We start from the raw sequence: 24331 nt of genomic DNA on the forward strand, positions 1-24331 counted from the left end.
GTGCGACAAGAGGGAATTACTCTGGGACGGTACGGAGAGTGACCGGTCGTGGCTGATTTTGTTCCACAACACTTTGCTTGGGGTGGACGGCATGTGCGGGGAGAAGTGGTCGGGGTCCCCAATTAGCTGCTGCTATTCTCCGCATGCTGGACTGAGACGTGAGTACGTGAGCATCAAGGCTGGAGGTGGTTGAACCAAAAGCATTGGGTGGGAGGTTGAGTTGCCTATGCTGTGGCTGGAGGAGACATGTTCGAGCACAGCTACCACACTTGCAGCTCTATATCCGATGAGCAAACTTGCTGTGTATGGTCTTTGCCAGAGGTGATATGAGAAACACGAACTCCAAGTTACTCCAAGCAATATGTACGAGGCCGAAATGTGTGCTAATGCCAAGGCGCTAATACCGCGGAAGCATCCGGAAGCTTGCAACCTTAAATTTCGTCTCTCTAGAAGCAATTAATCCAGTGTCCAGCCACCCATTCAAAAGCACCCCAAAGTCTTTTCCTACCGCCCTCAGCCGCCCAATACTACCCGCCCTGTCCCCGGCTACTCGACTCCTTGCACTTCATGTATGAATTCGGTACAAGGAGACCTTCGTCGGATTCTGTGCCATTCAATGTGCTCGGCTGTCGGCGCCTGAAAGTCGATTTCGACACCGGCCGGACAGAAGCGCCTGTCTACCACTCTTGGCGTCTATCGAAGCCGGGGTACCTCACATCCCTTCTTATTCCCTCGGGTAAGGATTGGTATACAGTGCCGCCGACAAGTCTGACCTTTCTGCGGATGGAAATATGCTGCTTCGACTGTCGCGCAGGATCCTCTCGGATATGCGTAGCCAGTGTACCCCCGGTCAATCGTCCAGCTCCGGGAGGAATACCAAAAATGACTTGGACAATGCTCTCCATATCAGAGGACGCTGTTGAGCCCGACCATCCCACCGACAAAGAATTTGTTCTCCTGTAGCTCGTCGGCGAATCATCGGTGCTTGGATTGAACAATATCAAGACAGACCCTTTCATTCCATAGAGAACAATACTAAGCACCGGGCTTTGTCCTGGGCCGTGGAGCACCCCCTTTTCTGACCATTTCCCTACCCTTTCCAGCACTGTCGCCTTGTGAACCAATCTCGAGGGTACCTTGACTTTTCGAAAGCGGTTGGATACGTTTGTTCGAAGCGCTCTCTTCTACCTCTCAAACAAAGACTTGTTCTAAAAGAGTTCGACCACTGGTATCGTGCTGTAGTCAGTACATAAACCACAATGATGGGTTTCAAATCTTTCTCTGGACAAGCTTCCAGATTCAAGGTATTTTTGCATTGACGGTCGCGCTAACAGACATCACAAATGGTTGTTCTTAAACACGCAGTGGTCTTCTTGGCCTTCCTTGCTACTTTGGCCGCCACTACTCCTGCCTCTGCTCAATGGCAAAAGCCGGATGCCTCGGCCGCTGGGGTCGCGCAGCACGGCAAACCCAGTGGCACTTCTGCAGGTGGTGATAGGGGTGCCCACGAAAACGGTGGCTGGCAGGATTCAGCAAAGCCGTCCGACGGGAAGACTGAACATAAAAGCTCCTTCCAGAAGGACGATGGCACCCGTAAAGCAGATCGCCATCAAGCCCGTGGCGAGGCTGGACAGGCTCCCCACCGAGCCTTTGGTAGTCATAAGGGAGCTGATGCCCCCCAGCATAAGCCCGTGGAGGAGAAAGAAAACGACAACAACTTTAAACAACACCACGCACGCACAGCGGATGTTTTGGGGACACTTCGGAGGATGGCCCAGAAAGAAGATGACCACGCTAAGCGGCCACAAGACGGTGATCACGACGGTTATGGTCAGCGCGGTGACGGTGAGCACGACCGTGGTAATGAGGAGCATGGATCATATAACCCAATGGAAAATAGCGAACAGGGAAAGGGCAAACAACATGATACCAGGGCGACAACCCAAAGAGGAGTCTATGAGTGTTCGGGCCAAAACTGGCAGCAGCCGTGTGTATGGACGCCCTTGAAAGAAGGTCAATGTTACAATAGGTCAGTCCCAGACAACCGACGCAGAGGAAGATATCAGCCTTGATGGGATCATGCTGACTGTCTGTGAAATAGACGGTACGGACGCCTTGGCTCTATGGGCCCCGACAATGGCTTATCCTGCACCATCTACGAAGTCTCGGACTGCAACGACCATGGCTGGAACACTTGTGGTCCATTCGTGTGGCCGGGGATCAAGAACTACCAGATCAGCAAGTTGCTTCTTGATCACGCCATGTCTGCGGATGGTCCAATGAGCATCAAGTGCAAGGTCAGTGTATGTCTGTGAGTTGAGGTAGACCGATGATACTGACAAGGAACAGTTTACCTAGTGGGCCTCGCCGCCCTTAGCGACTGATGGGCGGCGAACAAGACAAGAGTTGAACTACACACAAAACATCCAGGATACATTTACCGTGGACGCATGGCATGAACACCTGGTGGGTAGGGATGCTTGGTGTCTGATTGTCATCAAGCCGACATGATATTCAGATGGCCTTTCACCTTTTCCATCTATGTAGTCTGTAGACTCTTTTGTCAATAAGATAGGCATTTCACGTATAAGCTTAACCACTAGACAATCCGTCCTGTGTACTTGGTACCTATGTTGTCGTTCAGCCTTGTCCCTCATCATGCAAGGCTGAGATACAACGCCAGCGCCACAAATTATGACGTCAATCATGTTTCGCCCATCATCCTCACCTTTCGATCTTTGGCTCCAGAAGCCACCGACCGATCTGCAAAACACCACATCCGTCATCGGTCATCAGGTTGACATGGGGACTAGAAAGCCCGACAAGGACCAGAAACAGGTTTCATACCACGGTGAGTGCATTTCCATTGGCCTGTTGGTCTTTCTGACCTAAACCCTTTTTTTGCCCTAGCATTGACCCTTCTGCTCAATATGTTTGAGGTTCCTCGGGCTTCGAGGCTGTGTGTGGCACGAACCGGGACTAGGGAGGACCCTTTATGACATCGTCACTCGTGCCTGTGTGCTTTGCCAACTGCTATCATTTCTCGCGGGTTGGGAAGCCTACAACAGCGACCCGCCACGGTGGGGTATATATATTTGCGACGGATTCTTCTTCCCTCACAAATTCTCCACCACCAAAACTGAATTATCAATTAACCTAAAAGCCCTTTATACACCCAAACACCCCTTTGGGACACTTTGAAACAAAACCACCCTAAGAGAAAACCCAAGATATCAAACGCAGCAAAAGATGAACTCGCTCAGATCAGCAGGCCACTGGATCTCCAACAAGACCAAGGGCGGCGCCCACTCGGCCAGCAAGGAGACGAATAAGTCGTATGTTTTCTTCGAACACCCTATCTTTCTCTGTTCCTGGCACGGGATGCTGACTGAGTGTTACCTGCAGAATCGCCAAAGACCCCAACGTCCGTGCTTCGACTCGCGTACGCGCCGCTGGTAATGCCATGAAGGACAAAGTGCACGAGACGAACTATAATCGTCAGGCCGATGTCAATAGGCATGCCGCCAAACATAATTACTGAGACACCAGTGGTCACTGTCGTTGTGTTGTGTTTGATTATCCGAGTATCAGTGGCCAGTGGCGGAAATGACAGATGTTGACGGGCAAGAGTGAAATTGATGAGCGTTGCCGGTATGAGTTGCAAGCGACATGCGACTGCCAGACTGATGATGACGTTGATGACATGATATCCTTGTACTACTACTATTGCACGGGGTTGTTGTTTTCCCTAGACCAAATTCTGACGACTGGTTGAAAATGACCACCACCTAAACCACCAGACTACCCGTTTCTCGCTGTTGTTGTTGCTCCTCTCAGCTCTAAGATTAATGCTGTTGGATAGAATGGTAACACCTGTTCAGACCAAGCGAGATCGCCGTTTGATGTAATGGTGTAACGGCGCGAAACGAAGCAGAAAAATGCACCGGATTTGTGGAACGTATGCATGACAATGGAGACGATGGGAAATAACACCCCTGTCGTCAAAGGCGGCACACAGTATATTGTGATCGCTTTTGCTTCTGTTTGAAAATCAGCTCGTTGTCGATATGTACATAATGCTGGCCCATCTCAATTCGCAGGCGCAACAAAGCGCAGGCAAAAATCTTCCTCGTTCCTTGTTAGGATCATCCATCCCAGTCTTGTGTGAAAAGTGATGTATGGTAATCTTGCCCCTCGACGAATCCCACAATCTTGATGCAGGTAGGTAGGTAGGTCACACAACAGCCCCATACCTTTTCTTTTATTTCGTCTTGATATGCTTCAACCTCCCGGGCTCGTGCAAGAAGTTATTCGCGTACGCCTTGGGCACGAACCTCCTCTCCTGCGGCTCCTGCACGTACCACTCATAACCCTGTTTCTCGGCAAAGGCAATCGCATCCTCTTTCGTCCGGAAGGTGACTTTGGTGCCTTGCATAAAGTCGCCCGACGACTGCCACCCCATCAGGGGATTCTCCCACCGGTGGCCCTTTCCCAGCACGTCCCAGTCCATCCGCCAGGCGTGGGAGCCCCAGGTGCCAGACTGAGTGGCGGGTTTGACTGGTTTGTAAATCCTAGTGATTATGTGAAATTGTGGTCAGTTTTGAGTTTCTTTTTCGGGCGTCGTGGCGGCGGCGCGAAAACAAATCCCCAGGGATTTCAGATTTACCTGACTGTGCGAGCCTGTAGGTCCACGGGAGCTCCAGACAAGACGGCCGCGGGCGTGACGTGCCCGGGCTCACTCCCGTTCATCACCCTCCTCGGAACGGGAGAATACGTCGATGTTCCGTGGTCGACCATCGCGGTATAATCGGGCTGGTGCTCGGGGTGATATTTCTCGACAGAGGGTTCAGGCTTGTGGTCGACCTCGACCATCGAGGCTTGGTCTTCGGTCATCTGCATAGCTTTGACGTCCGGGATAGCTCGCGGGTCGGGTTCGCCTAGCCGTCGCTGTGCCGTCTGCGATAGGCATCTCGTCGTCAGCCTCGCGGCCGGGGTATATGCTCGAAAGAGCCGCATGGCGCTCTGTGTGGGTAGGGGCGCCATCTTGGGTCGTCAATGCTCAATGGTCGACAGAAGCAGTTGAAGTTACGAAAGTCGGGACGGCGAAGCGCAGTTGAGGATGCCAAGCTTGCAGCTTCATCTCGATCGGGGATGAATGTGATGCCGCCCTAACCCATAGCTTCTCCACTCCGTAGCTGCAGGTGGTTATATGATTCGCCGTTGGGAGATTCCCCCTCAACTACGAGGTACGGCGAAATGCATCAACAGTCATTGGTCCAGTCCCTCAGAAACCATCCCGCGCTCGACAGGAGTGCAAATGAATTCACCGAATCATGTCACAATGGAGACACTCACGATGCCATGGTTAACATTTTATCTAGTTCAGCCACTCCCTGAGTCAAACAGATTATTATTGTTGTTGTTATTAATCGAGTAATATGAAAACCTCCTAATATTCTATATAGGTACTCAGAGGAATCGATGCACGATGGGACAATTGTTGACAATTCCCGCGTCGCTCAGCTCGGTGCCGTCGGGGTTCGTCACGTACCCGGCAGCGGCCATGCCCAACACCTCGAATTCGCCCGTCAGCCTGGTGCGGATGCCGTTCTCGATGCTGAAATTGGTCCACGCGTAGAGATTGAAGTTCCACAGAGGTGAGTAATCTGCAGCCAACGTGGTTTTGTTAGCAAGGGCAAATAGATGGGGGGGCGGGATGTGGTGATGATCATCTCCCAGAGCCAACATGTCTGCTCGGAGGGAGGGTGAAGAAGTGCATACGTACCATATGCGACGGTGGGGATTGCTCCGAGGATGTTCAACGGGTTCCCCTCTCCCAGGATTGCACTATTCAGACCTTGTCGCCACGGATGGTGGGTCTCGTTGTTCGGGGCGCCGGAGGGGAGATCTCGGTTCGTGTAGCCGTTGGTATTCACGAAGAAACGCTCGATACCGCTGAAAAGGGCGTCGTCGTCTCCCGTCGGGACGGCCGCCAAACGTGGTGCGTACGTGCCGCCGTCAAGCGTCGCGGGCAACGGGTCCGATCCGTCGGCGATCAGGTAGAGGACGGATTTGGAAAAGGAGAACCCTCGGATGGTGGCGAGGGTGACGACCTGGTCTCGGGGACAGATGGAGAGGACTTGGTCGTGGGCTTTGCTGCGAAGATCGGCTAGCATCGCATCAGGAATACCGTCGCAGAACTAGGACGAGAACTTCCTTTGGTTAATATTCGTCTCGGTCCCAGAAATGACAGGATTCGGGGCATACTTGGTTCAGATAGTCTTCATCCACATCACCTGCGACAATCTGGTTCGCTTCTGTTCAGCATCCTTTCTCCAAACTCCTGCAGGATATCCGTCATCTTACCGGAGCATTCCATACTTCGTAGCCGGCATTGGTCAACTGGATCAGCGGTGTATAGAATTTGTCCCCGACGCTACCGGGTTGCAGTGACTGTGGCGGAAACGGGGACGGATTGCCTGGCACAATGTTTCGCACGGGTGAAAAGTCGACCAGCCCTTTCCGGCCAAAAACAGCGTTGTTGACAATCTCCAGTTGTTCTGCACCTTTGAGCCCGTCGCCAGTCTGGCCTTGTGCAGCAAAGCGTAGCTTTGGGGCGAAGTTGACGCCGAGCTGCTTTGCATTGCCTTCATCCGACGTGTCCGTCACGATCCACCAGTAGGTTTTGCCGTCTGCCGAAGTACCTTTGTACAAGGGCAACGTGAAGTTCGGGTTCACGCCGTAGTTGACGTGGCCGTTTCGAAGCAGATCAACAGGTCCGACCAACTCGTGCTTGTCGTACGAAGCAAAGGGGCCTTGGTAGCCGGCCTGGATGGCGGTCGCGAAGGAAGGGTCCGCAATGTCAATAGTCGGGTCGTCATATCCGGACTGAGGGTCAGGATTGAATTCGGAAGGAAATGATTGCCGCCGATACAGAGTCCTTCTGACCACGGGATTTGCGGCAGACACGACTACCTGGATAGAAAGCAGTATGGCGAGCTGGAACCTCATTTTGACAGGTCAGATCCGAGAGATTTGATGAGAGTCGCGAGTTGAGGCAGCCTCTTCGCCATGGTTGCGAGTCCTTGGGTTTATATGTATTTGGGCACCCTATGCTTCTTCCTCCAGACCCTCTCATCTTTCAGCGCGTGCAAGGCCATGTGCTGCCGCAGGTCATTCCAAATCCCGGTATTTGTCAAGAATAATCACCGGTATCAGACGGACAACAACAAAGACTGGGAGGAATGTGTTCCAATCTACGCATAAACCCCAAGCAGGTATAGAAAAAACGGGCATCAACTGCCTGGACTTTCCCCAGAAAGTAGATATAGATTGATAATCTTCGCTAGTCGCAGTCCGTCCTAGTCCGTGGTATTTAACGAACTCGGTCGCCTCCCTCAGTGCTTACTTTGAGGCGGGGCGAACAAGGACTGGAGTATCCGATCCACCAGTCAAAACTTATCTCCAGGAGATCGTTCTGGTCATGGTATTACCGTCCTGGGTTAGGAAATAATGTCGGGCAGATACCGAATGATGATGATGATGATGATGATGATGGAATCATACTTTGTAGTTTAGGTCCGGGATACCAGTGTGCGACTTTGTGATATATCTAGGTATTTAGCCAGGTACCGAGCCTATCGGAGGCTCTCGTCCATACTATTTGTGTTGAAATCAACTCCGTCTTTTAGACGCGTCAGGACTAATCGGTGTTCCGCATTTGGCAGCCCCAGCGAAGGTCAGCCATTTCTGCGCAACAGGAAGAAATCGTGAATCGTGTTTGTGGAGGTAGAATTGCTGAAAGGGCGGCAGGTGGGAGGGTTTGAGAGAAGGGTCGAGCAGAAAATCACCCAAGAACTACTCTACTCACCGTGGCTATCGAGTTTTTGGAGACTTGTGCGTCGAATAGTCGCAGCACTCTTGAGCGACACGGTGCCATGCGAATCAAATAATGCAGAGGGTTCATCGGAAGGTTCCAGTGTGGTAGGTGTCTGACTTAGCACTCGATATGTGTGAGCTACAGAACGGGGCTAACGTGAAAGCTATGGAGACAACAAGTGACATGGACAAAGGGCCAAACCACGAGTAGCGAGTTGATTGACGAAATCACAGCCTGGTACAGAACCTGATACCTGATACCTGGGCAATCTTCCCCCAGCCATATGCTTACTCTCCCTTCGCCAACCCTTAGCACCGTACAGTTGTGCCACACAGTCTAGATGGACACCTGCTCGGCATAACCATCCAACTCTCGTGGGTAATTCCGATGCTGGGAGATATTCCAGAAGAATTTGCTTGTAAAGTCCTTTGCCTCCTTCAACATCTTGACACTTTCCTTGACGCTGCTCCCGGAATCTGCTTTCTGAGCCGTGACAACGCCATACCAATCCACCACTCCGTCGCTTACTTCAGAAGACAAAGTCACGTTCTTGACCTCGGTCAGGGCGGCATGGACGAGTTTCACCCCCTCGCCCACAGCGCCAATGGCCTTCAGGTGACCAAAAGCTTCTTTGACCCAGAATCGCGCGAGACCGATTTCCTTTAGTGTATTGATGGATTCAGCGCCACCAGGGATAAACAAGGCGTCGAACATGGTAGATCGCTGGCCGTTGAGGAAGTGGTCGGGCTTTACCTGCGACGAACCATCTGAGGCGACGAGAGGCTGTCGTTTTGTCCCGATCGTCCAGGGCACAGCGCTCTGCGCAAGAACTGCCGCCTTCATAGCCTCGTATGCCTTGAGGTCAAATCCGTCCGCAATCAAAATGGCAACACGCCGGCCTTTAATGGTTGGCTCCTGGGGCATGTAGTCAAATTGACTGAGACCCTTGGCTTTTTTGCCGTGATTGGGAACCACCTGTGTCTCAGGTGTCTTTGCACCACAATTCTTGGCCACGGCCTGAGCCAGAGATAAATCAATCTCTGCCAGGCGCGTCACTAGGCGCTCGTACACTATTTCGTCATCGCAGTGATCCAGCTCAAAGGAGAAGGCCTCGATAATATGCTTCTTCTCAATGTCGGACATAGAATTGAAAAATAGTTGCGCTTGTGAGAGATAATCCTTCCATTTCTCGGTGAGTTTGCGCGCCTTGATGCCTGGGTATTGCGCGGGGTATGATTCGAACCCTCCTGAACCGCTATGGTTCGTTGGCGGGTTGGCCTCCCATCTGTTGGGCCAGTAATTGGCTTTGCCCTTGGTGATGGTATGGCGGAGCTGCCCATCTCGGTTGAAGTTCAGCACCGGGCAGACCGGGCGATTGATGGGTAGTTCTTCCCAGTTCACGCCTAAGCGTGTAATTTGAGTGTCTTGATAGGAAAAGTTCCGACCCTGGAGGAGAGGGTCTTCACTGAAGTCAATGCCAGGGACGATGTGGCTGGTGCAGAAAGCCACCTGTTCGGTTTCGGCAAAGTATTCATCGACGTTGCGATTGAGTTCAAGTTCGCCAATGTAGCGGATAGGGACCTGCTCCTCGGGCCATAATTTTGTCGCATCGAGAATGTCAAAGTCGAACTTATCTTGGTCACCGTCCTTGATGCACTGCAGACCGAATTTCCACTTCGGATATGCGCCGTTTTCGATAGCCTCCCACAAATCTTTGCGATGAAAGTCTGGATCTTGACCGGCCAATTTCAGAGCCTCGTCCCAAACAAGTGAATGGACGCCAAGCTCGGGGGTCCAGATGAACTTGCAATATGTTCTTTCCCCCTTGGCATTGATGAGAGCGAAGGTGTTGACGCCGAACCCCTGAATCATGCGGTAAGAACGGGGTATGCCTCTGTCAGACATCGCCCAGCAGAACATATGGGTTGCCTCTTGATGTAAGAATGCAAAATCCCAAAAGTTATTGTGGGCCGTTTGGCCCTGTGGGACTTCATTATCCGGCTCTGGCTTAAGGGAATGAACGAGATCCGGAAACTGATGAAGCTGATTAGACTTTGTTGCACAACATTGTATTTTGGGTCTCTTACCTTGATGGCGTCTTGGATGAAAAACACTGGAATCTGTGAAATACAGTTAGTCAATGGTTCTGTCGGCCAGTGAAACTTGCTTACATCGTTCGCCACAATATCCCAATTACCCTCCTCCGTGTAGAACTTGACAGCAAAGCCTCTGACGTCACGCACAGTGTCTGCACTGCCTCTGCTTCCTTGCACTGTGGAAAACCGGACAAAGATGGGGGTGGTCCGCGAGGTGTCTGTCAATACGCCAGCGCTGGTGACATCTTCGGCACTCTCGAATAGTTTGAAGTGACCGTGAGCAGCCGCGCCTCTTGCATGGACCACTCGCTCAGGGATACGCTCATGATCAAAGCGGTGAATCTGGCGCACGTTAGTGGGTAATATTGGAAAGGAGGTAGAGGAGCCTACGCGTTCTCGGGCGACCTGGTCTTCAAGGAACGAAGGTCCAATTCTGCCACTCTTGTCATCGGCAATCTTCAGCCAGTGGTCAACATCTGAAACTTTGGCACCCCAATCAGTGGTCGTGTTCTGCTTGGTATCTTGCTGATCCTTCTTGTTCTTTTCCAGGTCCGCGATCTTCTTGTTTTGAGCCATACTTTGGACAGACTCGGCGGCTGAATTTCCAATGTTTCGAACGGTGTTGGCGACAGAAGTGGCCATTTCCTGGTTTTGTGAGGGAATCGAAACAGAAGAGAAGCGACGAATGCGAGATAAAAAGGAAAAGTGGCCAGACAATGAGCGGGGACTTCACTTGAGTCTTGACACGTTATTACACCTGGTCAAAATCGAGGGTCTCTGCCAATAATATCTCTGCCGATTGAAATCCCATATGCAGACTTTGTCCGGAACTGTGAGCCAGCAGGCCGTTGCATCATAGCAAGCCGCGTGAAGGCGTCATTGGTAGCAACCGCATCAATGGCTCGACTACTTCCCCCGTTTGGGCATTTGACGTAGGTAGACTTTGAGCACAAGTTCCACATTATCCTGGTTCACGTGTGTCAAGGAGTGAAGATTTCGTCATGGAAGACACGTATTTGGAACATGGTATCCTTCAAATATGGTAATTTGACAGCGAGCAGTATCAAGATCTGCCCCCATTGAGGCTCGTGGGTGAAGGTCAGACTCGGAAATGGAACCCGGTGGGAAAAATTGTTGCATCATGACGCGCATCAGGCATTGCTGATTGGTGCGGAGCAGAAGCGGGGACTTAGGATGGCAATCTGTCATAGCATTTTGGTTCTGAATTGAGGAGGAGTCTTCATTGGTATGGCGCTGGTTGCTCCGTACAAGTAGAAATGAAGCAGGTGTGTAGATGAAGTTGTGTGCAGTTCGCACCAGTGGCAGACTCGAGGATTCCGGAAGAATGTTGGTCCGGGATTTAGTCATGACAAGGCTACGTCCTTATGTCAGCAAGGCTACCAAAAAGCCCTAGTCAAGGCTGCATGCAAGCCTGAGATGGATTCAACCAAGTACATAGGGTCCCAACTCACGGCCACTTGATCACTAGTGGTCTCGCGGTTCTTCCACAGACCGTACCCCAGATGCCCGCTCCGATCGGGGTCTGGACAGCCTGCGCAGGCAGGGGTCACTAGTATGTTTCAGCAATGGATCTCTCGAAGATTGCGAATAACTGGCCCTTCAGGGCTTGTCTAGTTGACCAAAAGGGTGAATGTCGGTGTTGTCAGATGTCAGGCTTTACGACCCGTGACCAAGTCTTGGGAGGAGAGCCAGGCAATCTATCATGTAATAACCTCGGCGGCTGCAACTGCAGTGGTTCATGGTTCGTTGGACCTGGGGCAGGCTCCGGGGAAAATAGGGTTGAATAAGCGAAGGCAATAGGTGCCACAGATTGGCACGGGCGTCCCTACAAGTACAGGCCACTAGGCTACAGACACCTACCTAGAAGCTGCCGACAAGGCCGAGTCGGCGATCTCCTCCCACGCCCAGAGATTCCCCAACCACCAATCACGCCCTCACCCGAGTCTCGCCAGAGGCTTATCAGTTTGTCACTTTGTGTTGCTTCTGGTGCGGACTCTGTCGCGTGCAAATCCGCCCATCTTCATTTCCTGTCACCCCCCGATCATGCGGCATTGTCTTTTGGGGGTTCGGGCCCCTCCAGGCCTTGTCCAATGGAGCCAGTAATTGACCATCTGACCTATTCTTACTCGTACAGTCATTCCGCTATGTCATCTGCACATAATCGCTGGGTGGTCCCCTAATTCCTTCGGCTCGTCCCTTTGCCCGCGCCGAATCAGCCTCAATCCTAAGGGTTCAAAGTTCCTATCTGAGGTTCCCTTTTCTGCCTGTATGGAGGGGTGTGACTGCCTTATCGGGTTCCTTTGCTCTGTCCCACTTGTCTCTGTCATATCAGTCTTCCAAACACGCCTGCGCTTCTTTCACACTGACTGCCACACCTCACACTCCATCGTCGATACAGCAACACAGCGACACTGCGCATTCATCGTTCTGCATTGTTTCTTCTTATTTACTTCGTGTTTTATGATCCCGCTCACGATATCATACGACTGCCTTTTCTCTAACAGCACACCTTGTTCTGGGATCGAACCGAGACTGCACAGACTGCGGGCGCAGAGTGCTAGTTTCCTTCGCAACAACGACTGAGCGAAGCAAGATTTACCCTCTCAGGCTCTCAGGTCCACGAATCGAAACGAGACGAGATCGAACAGTGGCTCGGGCCTACAACGCGGATTTGCAGATGGTTCAACAGTGATGATAACCAAGTTACAGTTTACATAGTTGTTTACAACCCTCAAGAGCACTTCACGAAACGTTCAGCGATGCCTTCCTTTTACTCACCATTCTTGACGGCGTCCACTCTACCAGACCATTGCACGCCAACCTCTCCCTTCCTGTCTGAACTATCGTTATACCTTGGCTTCTGCATACCCAGTCCTCTCGCCGCGCTCTCTACCCTCCTCGGCACACTGTCAATAGTGTCATGGCTATTCGCACAAATGCCACAGATTTTCAAAAACTACTATATCAAATCGACCGCCGGACTGTCGATTTTCTTCTTGAGCGAGTGGTTATTAGGTGATCTGGCCAACCTCCTCGGCGCCATCTTCACCAAGCAAGCCGGCTGGCAGGTCATAGTTGCAACCTACTACGTCTTCGTTGATATGTGCCTAGTGTTTCAATACTTCTGGTACAGTTACGCCGCAAAGTGGATATATGAGGAAAGTCTCCATTCCACCGGGGACAGTGATATCGACGATGCAGACAGTGCCATAATAAACGGGCTGTCGCCCATCAACTCAAATTTCGGCAGCGATGCACCGCTACCCGAGGACTCTAATGACTTTACTCCGAAACGAACAGATCCCAGAGACGTCAACGTTCCTCATTTCTCCGCGGTAAATTACCGTGAAAAGAAAGCAGCTCCCCAAGATATCGTCTATGGGGATAAATTTGGCTCGAGTTGGATTGCTTCGCCTTCGCCACGCACTCTCCTTTACGCCGCAATCATGGCTTCCATGGCCTCAAATGTGGCAGCTGCTCCAGTGGCTTTTCCTTCGGACCACTATGTCCATGGAATTCATCTCTTCCGTGTTGGTACTCCTCTTGAGGTCGCCGGCACTATTCTGTCGTGGTGTTCTACCTTTCTATACCTGGGCTCAAGATTACCTCAACTATACAAGAATTGGCAACGACAGTCAACTGCCGGCCTCTCGCCTCTTCTGTTCATCGCTGCATTTTGTGGAAATTTCTTTGTAAGTCTGCCTTCTCTCCGGGACACCGTATCAGCCTTCAACCAGCTACCTTTGGCCCCTTCTGTCCCGCGTGTGTCAGTAGACTAACAAGGCTCAACAGTATTCTGCGTCCTTGATCACCAATCCAAATGCGTGGAATGACTACGAACCTTATGGACATCACGGCTGGGTAGACGCAGATGGGAATCAGAGATGGGCATGGGTAGCTCGAGCAGCTCCCTTCTTTCTTGGGGCTGCAGGAGTGCTAATGATGGACGCTTTGATGGGAGCCCAGTTCATCATGTATGGGGAGCGTGAAGACAGGATCGTGAAGGTAAGAGATTCACATGGATATAGCCACTGGGAGCGAGTCAATGGTTGGATGAGAGGTTGGATTCCCGCAATGGTCGGGAAGGACAGAGTGGTGGATATGGCTCAAAGCCAGCGGTTATTGCACGAGAGCGGACATTTGAGTCTGAGTCGGAGACGAAGTCATCACCATGTGGACTATGGCACGGTCGGGTAATCCAGATAAACACGATCAGACGTATAGAACAGATGGAACATCTGTTTATTGTGGACTCGGCGTTACTTTAGGAGAGTGACAGAAACTACCAATACCTTGAGACTCAATTCTAAGCTTTTTTGACGTCAGCTCTATCAGCTCCTTGTACACACGAATATTTGGAGTTGCGGCGGCCCGCTTCCGAATCTCCTCCGCATCTGAGCAGGCACAGGCAAGACCACCAAATAATTACACCACCACCTCCGAATCATTCTCACACGCACCATCTACTTATTTACCTCCCAGGTCGGGCGTGCAATTCATATTTCCATGATCACATCACGCCTTATCGTCCGCCCGATACTCTCTACCACCGTCGCTTCAACTACATTCATCCGCCCAGCAAATACCCCGCATTTGGGAATCTCATCGCATATAAGGGGAATCGCGCAGGTGCCTGCGAGGAAGATGCATATCTTGAGTATTCCAATGTGTACGCTAGCCCACAGCTTCACGGCCGGACCAGCAGCTGTTGCAGGTGGTTGAAGCGGAGAAAAAGTCACGGCGGACATACCTTTGAACCTCTTGGCTGCGTTTTGCGACAATAGGAAAGATTGCTAATAATCTTTATGATTTAGGGGTTGGGTCGTCCAACAACTATGCCTACTTTGTCAGCGATGATGAGACTAAGGATGCTGTGATCATTGATCCGGCGAATCCTCCAGAGTATGTTTCGCGCTTCCACAACTGTCAGGAAGGAGAGAAAGCAAAGGCTGATATGTATATCTCCTGTTCTTCTAGAGTCCTTCCCGTCCTCGAAGAGAAATCCAAGACACTGAACCTTACGGCAATAATGAACACGCACCATCATTGGGATCATGCGGGAGGCAACAAAAAACTATTGTCTGCATTGTCTTCTCAACTACCCGTCATCGGAGGCAAGGACTGCGAAGCCGTGACCAAGACCCCAGCCCATGGGTCAACATTCTCGATAGGCAAAAATATCCAGGTGACTGCTCTACACACGCCTTGCCACACACAGGATAGTATTTGCTGGTTCATGGAGGACAAGTCGACAAGCGAGCGGGTCGTTTTTACTGGTGATACCTTGTTCATCGGCGGGTGCGGTAAATTCTTCGAGGGCAATGGTACAGAGATGAACAAGGCCCTCAATGACATCCTGGCGTCCTTACCAGATGATACCAAGGTTTACCCCGGGCACGAATATACCAAGTCCAACGTTAAATTTCTGAAAAAAGTCGACGGGAATAACGAGGCGGTGAAAATGCTGGAGAAGTTTGCGGACGAAAATAGGGAAACACAGGGTAAGTTTACCATCGGCCAGGAAAAAGAACACAATGTGTTTATGCGGGTGAAGACGGAGGAGATGAAGAAGGTCACGGGTAAAACGGAGCCGAGCGAGGTCATGGCTCAGCTGCGAGAGATGAAGAACGCGAGTTGAGGGGCAATCCGAGTTTGGTGCTGTACCGAGTACATGGTTTTTGTAATGTACTTATGATCTAAATAGTCAAGAGGCTGTTGTGATATGGTCATAGTTTTTCAGCTCAGAGCCGACTATCTGGATTGGTGTCAAAAACAAAAGCTTTACTATTCTTACAAATGTTAGGTATACCCCCCTGTCCGCTTTTAACGTGGTGTAATGCTGAACGGTTGTGCCGGTAAAGGTGATCGGAATTCAGAGTCGGCTAGCGCTTTATTCCAGATGTATATATACTATTGTAACACAATTTCTTTCGCAATCGACCATAGGATATGGAATACAGGGCTTCCCGTTCGCTCAGCCGTACTTAAGCCATATGCCGATTAGTTAGTACTACCGTGGGTGACCAGGTGGGAATCCTGATTGTTGATTGTTTTTGCTATTTGTTATATGTGAATAGTGGTATATTGGTTCTATATATCTTGTAAAATTGTGTTTGGAGCTAGTACTATGTTTTTGTTCGATGGATGTTGGCCGTTTCTGCGGCCTGAGCGCGCTGGGTCAGACTGTGCCAAACGATATGGTGGGGCGGAAACCTGCCTGATTCGACCACGTTCAATCCTTGGTTTTGGAGTCACAAAGTGTGGCTGGCGTCTATGGCGCCTAATCCGGGAATCCTGGGCGCAACTTTCTCCCAAGCCGCGGAGTCCTGCACAGCAACTCTTACCTCTTCTGGGCGCCTGTATCTTTTGACCTTTTCGGCAGAACCTCAAAACGGCTTTTCGACGTCACATTATCAGATCCTGCACCACATCAATTCAACGAGTTTCTCAGTCTAAGCAACGAGTCGATCTGGAACAGATCCCTGAACCGGAAAAATCACCGAATTCAAGCTCGCCTTCTTTGTTCCTTGAGTGCGCGAGATCCTCGACGCCGCCCCTCGTCAGTCTAATTTCCTCCGCATGAAACAAAACCTCCAGCCGACAAACCACACCGATCCTTTTCTCTCACCGGCAACGCCTCATCTGCGCTGAACCTGATTTCTTCTGAGACCAAATCCCCGTTTTAATTCTGGTTTTTCGACAGTCCTCCACTGCTTCCGCACATCAACCTCTCAGTCTTGTTCTCAGTGTCCTCTTTGTCCAGTCCTTCCGTTACCGCCACACTTCCAAACCGATGCGAGAACTACTCCCTCTACCCCAAGAATCATGTCTGGAAAATATTCTGTCGAAGATCTGTTGAAGTTGCGAGCATCACCGCTGATATGTAGACCTGCGAATCTACCACCAATAGAGGAATGGATGGGGTATGGAACGCATGCCCGACTTTGTGACTTCAGCAAGATAACAATAACTGACGTTACCCAGTGCGCAAGAGCTGAGTGGCAGGAGGCCGATAGCTCGAGGAGTTAAAGAGGAGCAGCCTGTCGCGAGTGAACCCTTTCAAAAACGCCCAACTATAATCGACGCTCAACGCCGAACAACTACAGGTACGCCACTGCGCATCTCCCCCTGAACCAATACGGCTAACGGAGAGTTTTTAGATCCCGACCGCATCGTTCTCGGTCCTCCTCGACGGTCCTTCGCTTCCAATGCCCGCGCCGTGAGCAAGTCGCAAGATCTGGGGGACGAGTCCGGGAATAATAAAGATCGATCAACACTGGGCGACAAATCCCGAAATGGCGAAGAGTCCGAGTTCCGGCACCACGAGCGCAGATATACTCAAACAAATGGCCGCTACGGCAATCGTCAAGAGAGCGAAGATCTGGAGACAGAAGGTCGTCGTGAGTTCGACCGCAGGCCGAAATGGGCAGGGAGAGACAGAAATGATCAGGACCTAGACAACGATCAAACACAGGAAGATTCATCACGCGGCTTCAGGAGAGACACACAGTCGAGGGCGAAGTTGTCACAGTCATGGTTTAAAAAGGACACCGGGGATGAGGCACCTGACTGGCGTCGCGATCGAGGCAGAGACCGTGACTGGGATAAGGATCGCGCTGCCAAAGTGGAGGCGGAACCCGAATGGATGGATTCCACCGAACCTGAAGAGCCGTTCCAGGCACGTACCCAGGAGGATTTCCAACGTTGGAAAGAACGGATGAAGGCTGGCAGCGCAGCGCCACCTGAAGCAGTCGAAACAGCTGCCACCAGTCCACCAGCGGAAGAGAAGCCAGCCAAGAGAGTCGTTTCTGCCGAGCCAGACGACTCGATGGATAAATTCTTCGCAAGATTCGAGTCAAAGACGACGGAGCAAAAGGCCGGGCCCGCAAAGTCGCACGGCAAAACACGGTTTGCATCGCTGTTTAGTCCTGCAACGGAACAAAGCAAGCAGATCGAAATTCCACTTCAAGCTTTGTCCTCGGACCGGCCTTCATCCGCTCAAGCAACAGGCTCGGCGACAGATGCCGACCAAGCTGGATTCGCTCGCATTCTTGAAATGTTGCAGACACGAAGTAATAACCCCACTCCCCAAAACCAAGAGGGGGCAAAACCGAGAACACCATTATATGCAAGAGCAGCTGAGCAAAAGACCGACCCTGAACCAAAGCCACCCCTGCCTGAACTCTATGCGCTGCTGAGTGGGCAGTTGGGAGGTCAAGCGTCGCAGCCTGAGCACGTCCAGCCAACTGCCCCTCCGGAGAGGTTTACAGAGAGCAAATCTCCCAGCGAGCAACCCACGCACACACGACAGCAGTCGAGCATCACCAAAGATGAAGTTCTGTTGACCTTGCTCCGTCAAGCCACTCTGGCACCAAAACCTCAACCACCACCACCTACTGGAGGGCTAATGTTTGGCCTGCCTCCCGAGCCCAGTAACCGTCCAATGCAGCCAAGAGGGCCAGTGATCTCCCCCGTTCAGGCTCAACAGGATCCAATAATGACACAGCGAAGAGAACCAAGAGGGCCAGTGTTTGATGATTCGCCGATTTCCTTGTACCCAAACGAACAGACGCAGCGCGAACAGCCTGGTAGAAGGCCAACCAACGGCACACAATCAGTGTATCCGGATGTTCCCCTGATGACACTTCTGCGTGGACAAACACCACAGAGACCACTGCAACCCACTCAACCACCTCAAGCACTCCCTCCGGGTCTTCAGCGTCCTCCTGGACTGGATCAGATGCCACGACAGAATCCGAGCTGGCCTCCCCAACAGCCCCAGCAGCCACCACAGCCTTCACGCCAACCGTCACTCCCGCCTGGCTTGTCCAGCCTCCCCCGGGGGATGTCAGGGGGTCCATATGCTCAACCTCAGCAGCTTCCGAGTCAGCCGACTCTACCGCAGCAGCAGCGCCCGCCGCAACCCCAGCCACAACGAAAATACACCGCTGATTCCTCCGGAATGCCTCCTAACCTTCCACCCGGTATTTACCCCCCTCCAGGCTTCATGAATGCGGGTCCACCGCCGGGCTTTCCAGGTGGGATGGGAAATCATCCCGCCGCGAGATTTGGTGGTGACCCGGGAGCGCAACAGCGGGCTTTCATGGAGATGTACGGCGAAGTTGGCGGGCGAGGGCTGGGACTAAGAGGAGGCGCGGGCAACTCTAATATGCCGCCGTATCGGTAAGGTGGAAAGGTAGAGCTGGGGGTATGAGCATGGGTTCTGCCCTCGGAAAGAAGATGCGAGCACTATGAATGCGACACTGAAGAGGTTGGAACAGATATGAGATGGTCGAATCTGCAGGAGCTTGGAGCGAGGTGAGTTCAAATGATGGTCATCAACAACGCAACGGACTTTTGAGGGGAAATTGTCTGCACAGTTCCATGATACCCTTAGGGGATTGTTTGCCCGCCGACCAGTATGCTGTCGAAATCACTGACTCGGCGGGGGCCATGTAGTGCCTTCATCCTGGACTCACAGAACACGCAGGAGAGGCCAAAGTTTGAAAACTGCGATGAGAGACAACGATGAGCGCCCAGTGCCCGGTGACGGGTGCAGGGCAAGGAAAGCGTGTTGATATGCATTGGGAGGGGAAGAGAATCGCCATTCAAGAATCAAGTATCGAGAGTCAAGAATCGGAGGAAAGTATTCAATCAATGCTAGTCAATTGTTCTGCTGCTTTTTTCCCCCTCCCTGTGTTACCGTCACTTTTTTTTGTGCTCGCCCTTTTCCACCTGTCCCGGGCAGAGGATTGAATGAAAGCTCGCGCGATGTGTATATGAGATCGTCCTGGCTGCTTTTGGCCCTCGAACCAGATCTGGCTGACCGTGCGAGTATCCGCCTATCTCCTCTCTCCTCGCCACCGATGACATCCTTGTCTCAACGAACGATGTGGATGAAGCACCCATGGCGCCATTTGGTCACTTACTCACTTCCTCACTCGCTTGCTCTCTCGCTCCTTTATTCTCAATCATCCGTCCCAAGAAGCTTTGCTGGAGCATTATCCTCCCCAAGAGTGAGATGGCTGCACATCAACTCCAACAAGAAGCAGGATCGGTAGGGTGATAGATGGTTCTGATACCGGTGTCGCTACCGTGCGGTCTGCAGTGAGACGATGTTTGTGTTTGTACACATGAATCCACCTCTGGACACCTGTGCGCACACGTGTTCCCCCTCAAGCCCGCTGTTGGCGTTTGATCTTCTCGACAAGTCTCTTGACATCGCCCGTTCCGTCGCCCGAAAGCTCGTGGCGACGCGTGGACGCTTCGGCGTGCCCATCCTTGCTGTGTCTGCTTCGAGCAGCACCGTCGCCACCGGGCGCTGTATCTGGTTGCCGCGCCGAAACGCCAGTCGTCGCGTCCCCTTTGTGTTTCCTCCTCCGCCCTTCCTCCAACAATGCCCGCATCCCCTTCGTGGCCTTGAATTTCGGATTCGTCGGGTCGATGGCGTACTCGTGGCTCTCGAAAAGTCGGGAGAAACGCGGATCCGAGGTGTCCACTTTGAACCCATCCTGGGTGGCGTCTTCTGGGACCTTGGCCTCTCCAGCTCCGCCCTTGTTCGCCTTGCCCTTCTTTTTGTTCTTCTTGCGCTCTTCCTTCTCGGCCTTCTGGATCTCGCGCATGTCAAAGTGCCTCACCTTCCGTTTGACTCCATCGGAGCCATCTTCTTCCGCCACGGCGTCGTCGTCAACCATCAACAATTCAAGTTCCGCCCGCTGTTTGCGATCCGCCTCCTCTTCGGCTTCGCGTTCTTGTCTTTTCTTCAGGCGCTCTTCCTTTCGCAGTTTCTTGGAGGCCGCTTTCTCTGATGCAGCTGACGGTTCCGTGAAGAATGGGTCATCGAAGCCCAGGTCTCCCTCCTCTTGTCCAGCCGGGACTGTCTGTTCATCACTTTGGTCTTGATCGCCGGCATCAACCTCGGCCTCTGCCTCGGGGTCGCGGCCTTCACGAGCATTTTTCATTTTCTCCTTGCGCTTCTGCTTTCTCTCTCTTTCTTTCCGGACGTATTTCTCCAGCGTCGTCTCCTCCGGCTCAGGCGAATTCTCAAACACCGATTTCTTCTTACCCTTCTCGTTAATTGCGCCACTCAGGCCCGATGTGAATGTGATCTGCATATCTCCGATTGGCCCTTTGTCTTTCTTGGACGACTTCTTCTCCGGCTCCGGTGGGAGACCAAGGAGTGTGCGCATACGTTGCCTCTCTGCTTCTTTCTTGGAAATAGCACCGTTCGTTGCCGCATCCTCGGGCCCTTCCTCTTCGTCATCCTCCGAGTCATCCGAAGCCAAATATGCCTTGAGATCATTCTCATCAATTTCCTTTCTTCCACCCTTGAAGGCTCTCGCCACGGCTTCCTTGCGTCCCCCATCCTCTGCGTCCCATGTCAATTTTACCTTGGAATGCTGCAACGCATCTGTCACGAACTCATTCGGTCGGTAATCATCGGGTATCCGATCACATGCTTCACGGGGGATGTCGGTGGAGAAATCGGTGTCGTCGGGGACGAACCGAAGATCGAAGAAATTTGCCGTGCGCAAATATTCAGTGCCGTCCACGGCGTCGTAGATCTGTTTGGCTACACTCGGCGAAGAAAATGTCAAGATGGCGTAGAAGTATCGCAGACGTTCAAGCTGGTAACGGCGCAGAGCAGTGGAGTCGAAATCGGTTGTGCCATCGTCGGGTTTGAGCATTGAGGTTTTGATGTCTTCATCGGCCGGTTCTTCATCGTCGGAGAAGGCTTCATTCCCGTCGTCTTTCGCAGGGTTCGCAAAGATCTCTTTGGGCGGTCCTTCCATTTCTTCACGTTCTAGGCGTTCTTTGCCAAATTCGCTGGGATAGATGGAGACATTGAGCAGGGTGTCGGAGGATGAGAGGAAACTGCTGAAGACAGCCATCAGATCGGCAGCGCGTATATTGTCCCAATCGAGATTGACAACGGCAATGCGAGATGTGACTTGTCCCGTCGGAATGTCTGCCTGCTGCGTCGGGCCAATTCCCACTTCCTCCTCCAAGGTTGCTTCTTCTCCTTCTTCTTCTTCTGACTCGTCCTCGCTTGTATTCTCATCAGATGAGGACTCAGAGTCTGTCTCTCTGCCTTCGCGCAGAGGATCTCGAGTCTTCTGATCAACCCGGCGCAGTTCCTGTTGCACTTCGTCGTCGTCGTCCGCATGATCACTCTGTTCATCTATGTTCTCCGCTGCGGCCTCTTCGTCTTCATCAAACTCATATTTCCGCTTCAACCGCTTCCTCTCTGCGTTGGATTCAAGTGGACGGCCATATCGATCGACCTTGGACCGCTTCACAAAGTCCTCGTCTTGGAGAACTCGGGCGAAACGCTTGTCAAGTTTGACCTTGCTTGTCTTGCCCGGGAGGCGGTAGCGAGGATCGGACTGGATATTTGCGAAGCGTGGATCTGTAATTCGAGGGCCAGGGGATAGTTTGGGGCGTTTCGCTGCTGACTTTGGCCTTTCCCTCTCCATCTTGAGCCTGTCTTCCGGTCTTCAGTCACCACGCGAAACACGCAGAATAACCAAAAAAAAAAGGTTGTTAGTGGGGAACTTTGCTGCAGGGGCGGGATTTTCCGCCTGCGGAATATTCATCCATGTCACTAATTATTGTCCACTTGGTCCCTTGCATCAACCAGGGTGGTGTGAACGATGCTAGGGGGAGTTTCTCTTGACAATAGACCAATCTTCCTTTTCTCCTGTTCTTTTTCCTTGTTGTTCCAATCCGCTCGCTCTCTTCCACATTATACACATTGGAGCGCTCATCTCGCACGCACCTTGAGCTCAATCTTCCAACGCGCAGCCGGCATTGCGCAGATCACACCTTGCCCCGCTCTGTCTGTCTCGGGTAGCGACCTGCTACATTGATAAAATGCCTGCGGGGTCCTGCTTGATCACCGGGTACGTTGGGCCAGACTGAATTCTTTCCCTCAAATAGTCCACACAGAGACTGATTTTGCCTTTCTTCTCAGTGGCACCGGATACATTGGCTCCTTTACAGCCCTAGCCCTTCTCGAAGCGGACTACAAAGTCGTCGTGGTCGATAACCTCTACAATTCCTCCCCCGAAGTTCTCAATCGGATAGAACTCATCTGCGGCAAAAAACCTGTTTACTACAATGTCGACATTACGGATGAAAAGGCGCTCGACGAAGTGTTCTCCAAGCATCCGGATATCGACAGCGTCATTCACTTTGCTGCGTTGAAAGCTGTGGGAGAATCCGGCGAGATTCCTCTCGACTACTACCGCGTCAATGTCTATGGCACACTTTGTCTTCTCTCTTCCGCCGCCCGACATAATGTGACGAATATCGTCTACTCGTCCTCCGCTACTGTCTATGGCGACGCTACCCGCGTCCCGGGCATGATACCCATTCCAGAAGAATGCCCCCTGGGACCGACCAATCCTTATGGCAACACCAAATTCACTTCCGAGTTGATGATCACGGATCACATCAATGCCGAGCGCGCAAAGTCCCAAAAGAAAGGCGACTCAGAGGCGGTGAAGAAATGGAATGCTGGGCTCTTGCGATATTTCAACCCAGCAGGGAGCCATCCCAGCGGAATCATGGGCGAAGATCCCTCGGGAGTTCCATACAACCTGCTGCCATTGCTCGCGCAAGTTGCCACGGGGAAAAGAGAGAAGTTGCTTGTGTTTGGCGACGATTACGCATCGCATGACGGCACTGCCATTCGCGATTACATCCACATCCTCGACCTGGCTGCAGGCCACTTAAAAGCGCTGGATTACCTGCGCACGCATCAGCCAGGTGTACGAGCCTGGAATCTCGGGACTGGGCGTGGTTCCACTGTGTTTGAGATGATAAAGGCATTCAGCAAAGCCGTAGGTCGCGACCTACCTTACCAAGTGGTCGACCGAAGACCCGGTGACGTTCTGGACTTGACGAGTAATCCGACACGGGCAAATCAAGAGCTTGGTTGGAAGGCTACCAGGACGTTGGAAGATGCCTGTGCCGATCTATGGCGTTGGACCGAGAATAACCCAGAGGGATACAGACAGAAACCACCGCAGAAGTTTCTGGACGCCTTGAAGAAGAATAACTGAAATCCTCCTAGCGAGGTGTGACACCTGAGGTATCTTCTTATGTGCGCTGGGCGGATGGGCCTGAACGATTGTGTAAAAGTCGGATATCCTAGACCTCAAAATGAATCGGCGATGAGCAATGAATGAATAGGTAGGCTGTTTGCACCAACATGACCGATATATGATATGCAGGCCTTGCCGATAGATTAGTCGCCTGCCCCGGTGTTCGGGTCAAGATAGACACGACTATGATGGACGGCCCCAGCTCTTAATAGAGTCATTAGATAAGA

General features: G+C 52.0%; 8 protein-coding genes across 8 annotated transcripts; 4 read left to right on the forward strand and 4 right to left on the reverse strand.

Moving 5' to 3' along the window:
- Positions 1 to 1343: 1343 nt before the first annotated feature.
- Positions 1344 to 2358, forward strand: AYO20_03127 (hypothetical protein; the record flags this gene model as incomplete). Its single annotated transcript, XM_022641430.1, has 3 exons — positions 1344 to 2029; positions 2102 to 2297; positions 2350 to 2358. The coding sequence occupies 3 exons, from the start codon at positions 1344 to 1346 to the stop codon at positions 2356 to 2358; spliced, it is 891 nt and encodes a 296-aa protein (XP_022502632.1).
- A 1903-nt stretch (positions 2359 to 4261) lies between these two features.
- On the reverse strand, positions 4262 to 5043 carry AYO20_03128 (hypothetical protein; the record flags this gene model as incomplete). The annotated part of the gene is made up of 2 exons (XM_022641431.1): positions 4262 to 4571; positions 4667 to 5043. The coding sequence occupies 2 exons, from the start codon at positions 5041 to 5043 to the stop codon at positions 4262 to 4264; spliced, it is 687 nt and encodes a 228-aa protein (XP_022502633.1).
- A 426-nt stretch (positions 5044 to 5469) lies between these two features.
- On the reverse strand, positions 5470 to 7011 carry AYO20_03129 (hypothetical protein; the record flags this gene model as incomplete). The annotated part of the gene is made up of 4 exons (XM_022641432.1): positions 5470 to 5666; positions 5786 to 6200; positions 6268 to 6306; positions 6367 to 7011. 4 exons carry the CDS (start codon positions 7009 to 7011, stop codon positions 5470 to 5472), a joined length of 1296 nt encoding a protein of 431 aa, XP_022502634.1.
- A 1204-nt stretch (positions 7012 to 8215) lies between these two features.
- On the reverse strand, positions 8216 to 10617 carry AYO20_03130 (hypothetical protein; the record flags this gene model as incomplete). Its single annotated transcript, XM_022641433.1, has 4 exons — positions 8216 to 9913; positions 9967 to 9999; positions 10051 to 10317; positions 10366 to 10617. The coding sequence occupies 4 exons, from the start codon at positions 10615 to 10617 to the stop codon at positions 8216 to 8218; spliced, it is 2250 nt and encodes a 749-aa protein (XP_022502635.1).
- A 2138-nt stretch (positions 10618 to 12755) lies between these two features.
- On the forward strand, positions 12756 to 15634 carry AYO20_03131 (hydroxyacylglutathione hydrolase; the record flags this gene model as incomplete). The annotated part of the gene is made up of 4 exons (XM_022641434.1): positions 12756 to 13688; positions 13789 to 14001; positions 14786 to 14898; positions 14974 to 15634. 4 exons carry the CDS (start codon positions 12756 to 12758, stop codon positions 15632 to 15634), a joined length of 1920 nt encoding a protein of 639 aa, XP_022502636.1.
- Positions 15635 to 16821: 1187 nt separating this feature from the next.
- On the forward strand, positions 16822 to 19183 carry AYO20_03132 (hypothetical protein; the record flags this gene model as incomplete). The annotated part of the gene is made up of 3 exons (XM_022641435.1): positions 16822 to 16919; positions 16981 to 17102; positions 17157 to 19183. 3 exons carry the CDS (start codon positions 16822 to 16824, stop codon positions 19181 to 19183), a joined length of 2247 nt encoding a protein of 748 aa, XP_022502637.1.
- Positions 19184 to 20171: 988 nt separating this feature from the next.
- Positions 20172 to 22472, reverse strand: AYO20_03133 (hypothetical protein; the record flags this gene model as incomplete). The annotated part of the gene is made up of 1 exon (XM_022641436.1): positions 20172 to 22472. One exon carries the CDS (start codon positions 22470 to 22472, stop codon positions 20172 to 20174), a length of 2301 nt encoding a protein of 766 aa, XP_022502638.1.
- Positions 22473 to 22869: 397 nt separating this feature from the next.
- Positions 22870 to 24062, forward strand: AYO20_03134 (UDP-glucose 4-epimerase GalE; the record flags this gene model as incomplete). The annotated part of the gene is made up of 2 exons (XM_022641437.1): positions 22870 to 22898; positions 22970 to 24062. The coding sequence occupies 2 exons, from the start codon at positions 22870 to 22872 to the stop codon at positions 24060 to 24062; spliced, it is 1122 nt and encodes a 373-aa protein (XP_022502639.1).
- Between the last annotated feature and the right edge of the window lie 269 nt (positions 24063 to 24331).

This window comes from Fonsecaea nubica, assembly GCF_001646965.1.
Source record: "Fonsecaea nubica strain CBS 269.64 chromosome Unknown Scaff14, whole genome shotgun sequence".
NCBI classification, from domain to species: Eukaryota; Fungi; Ascomycota; class Eurotiomycetes; order Chaetothyriales; family Herpotrichiellaceae; genus Fonsecaea; species Fonsecaea nubica.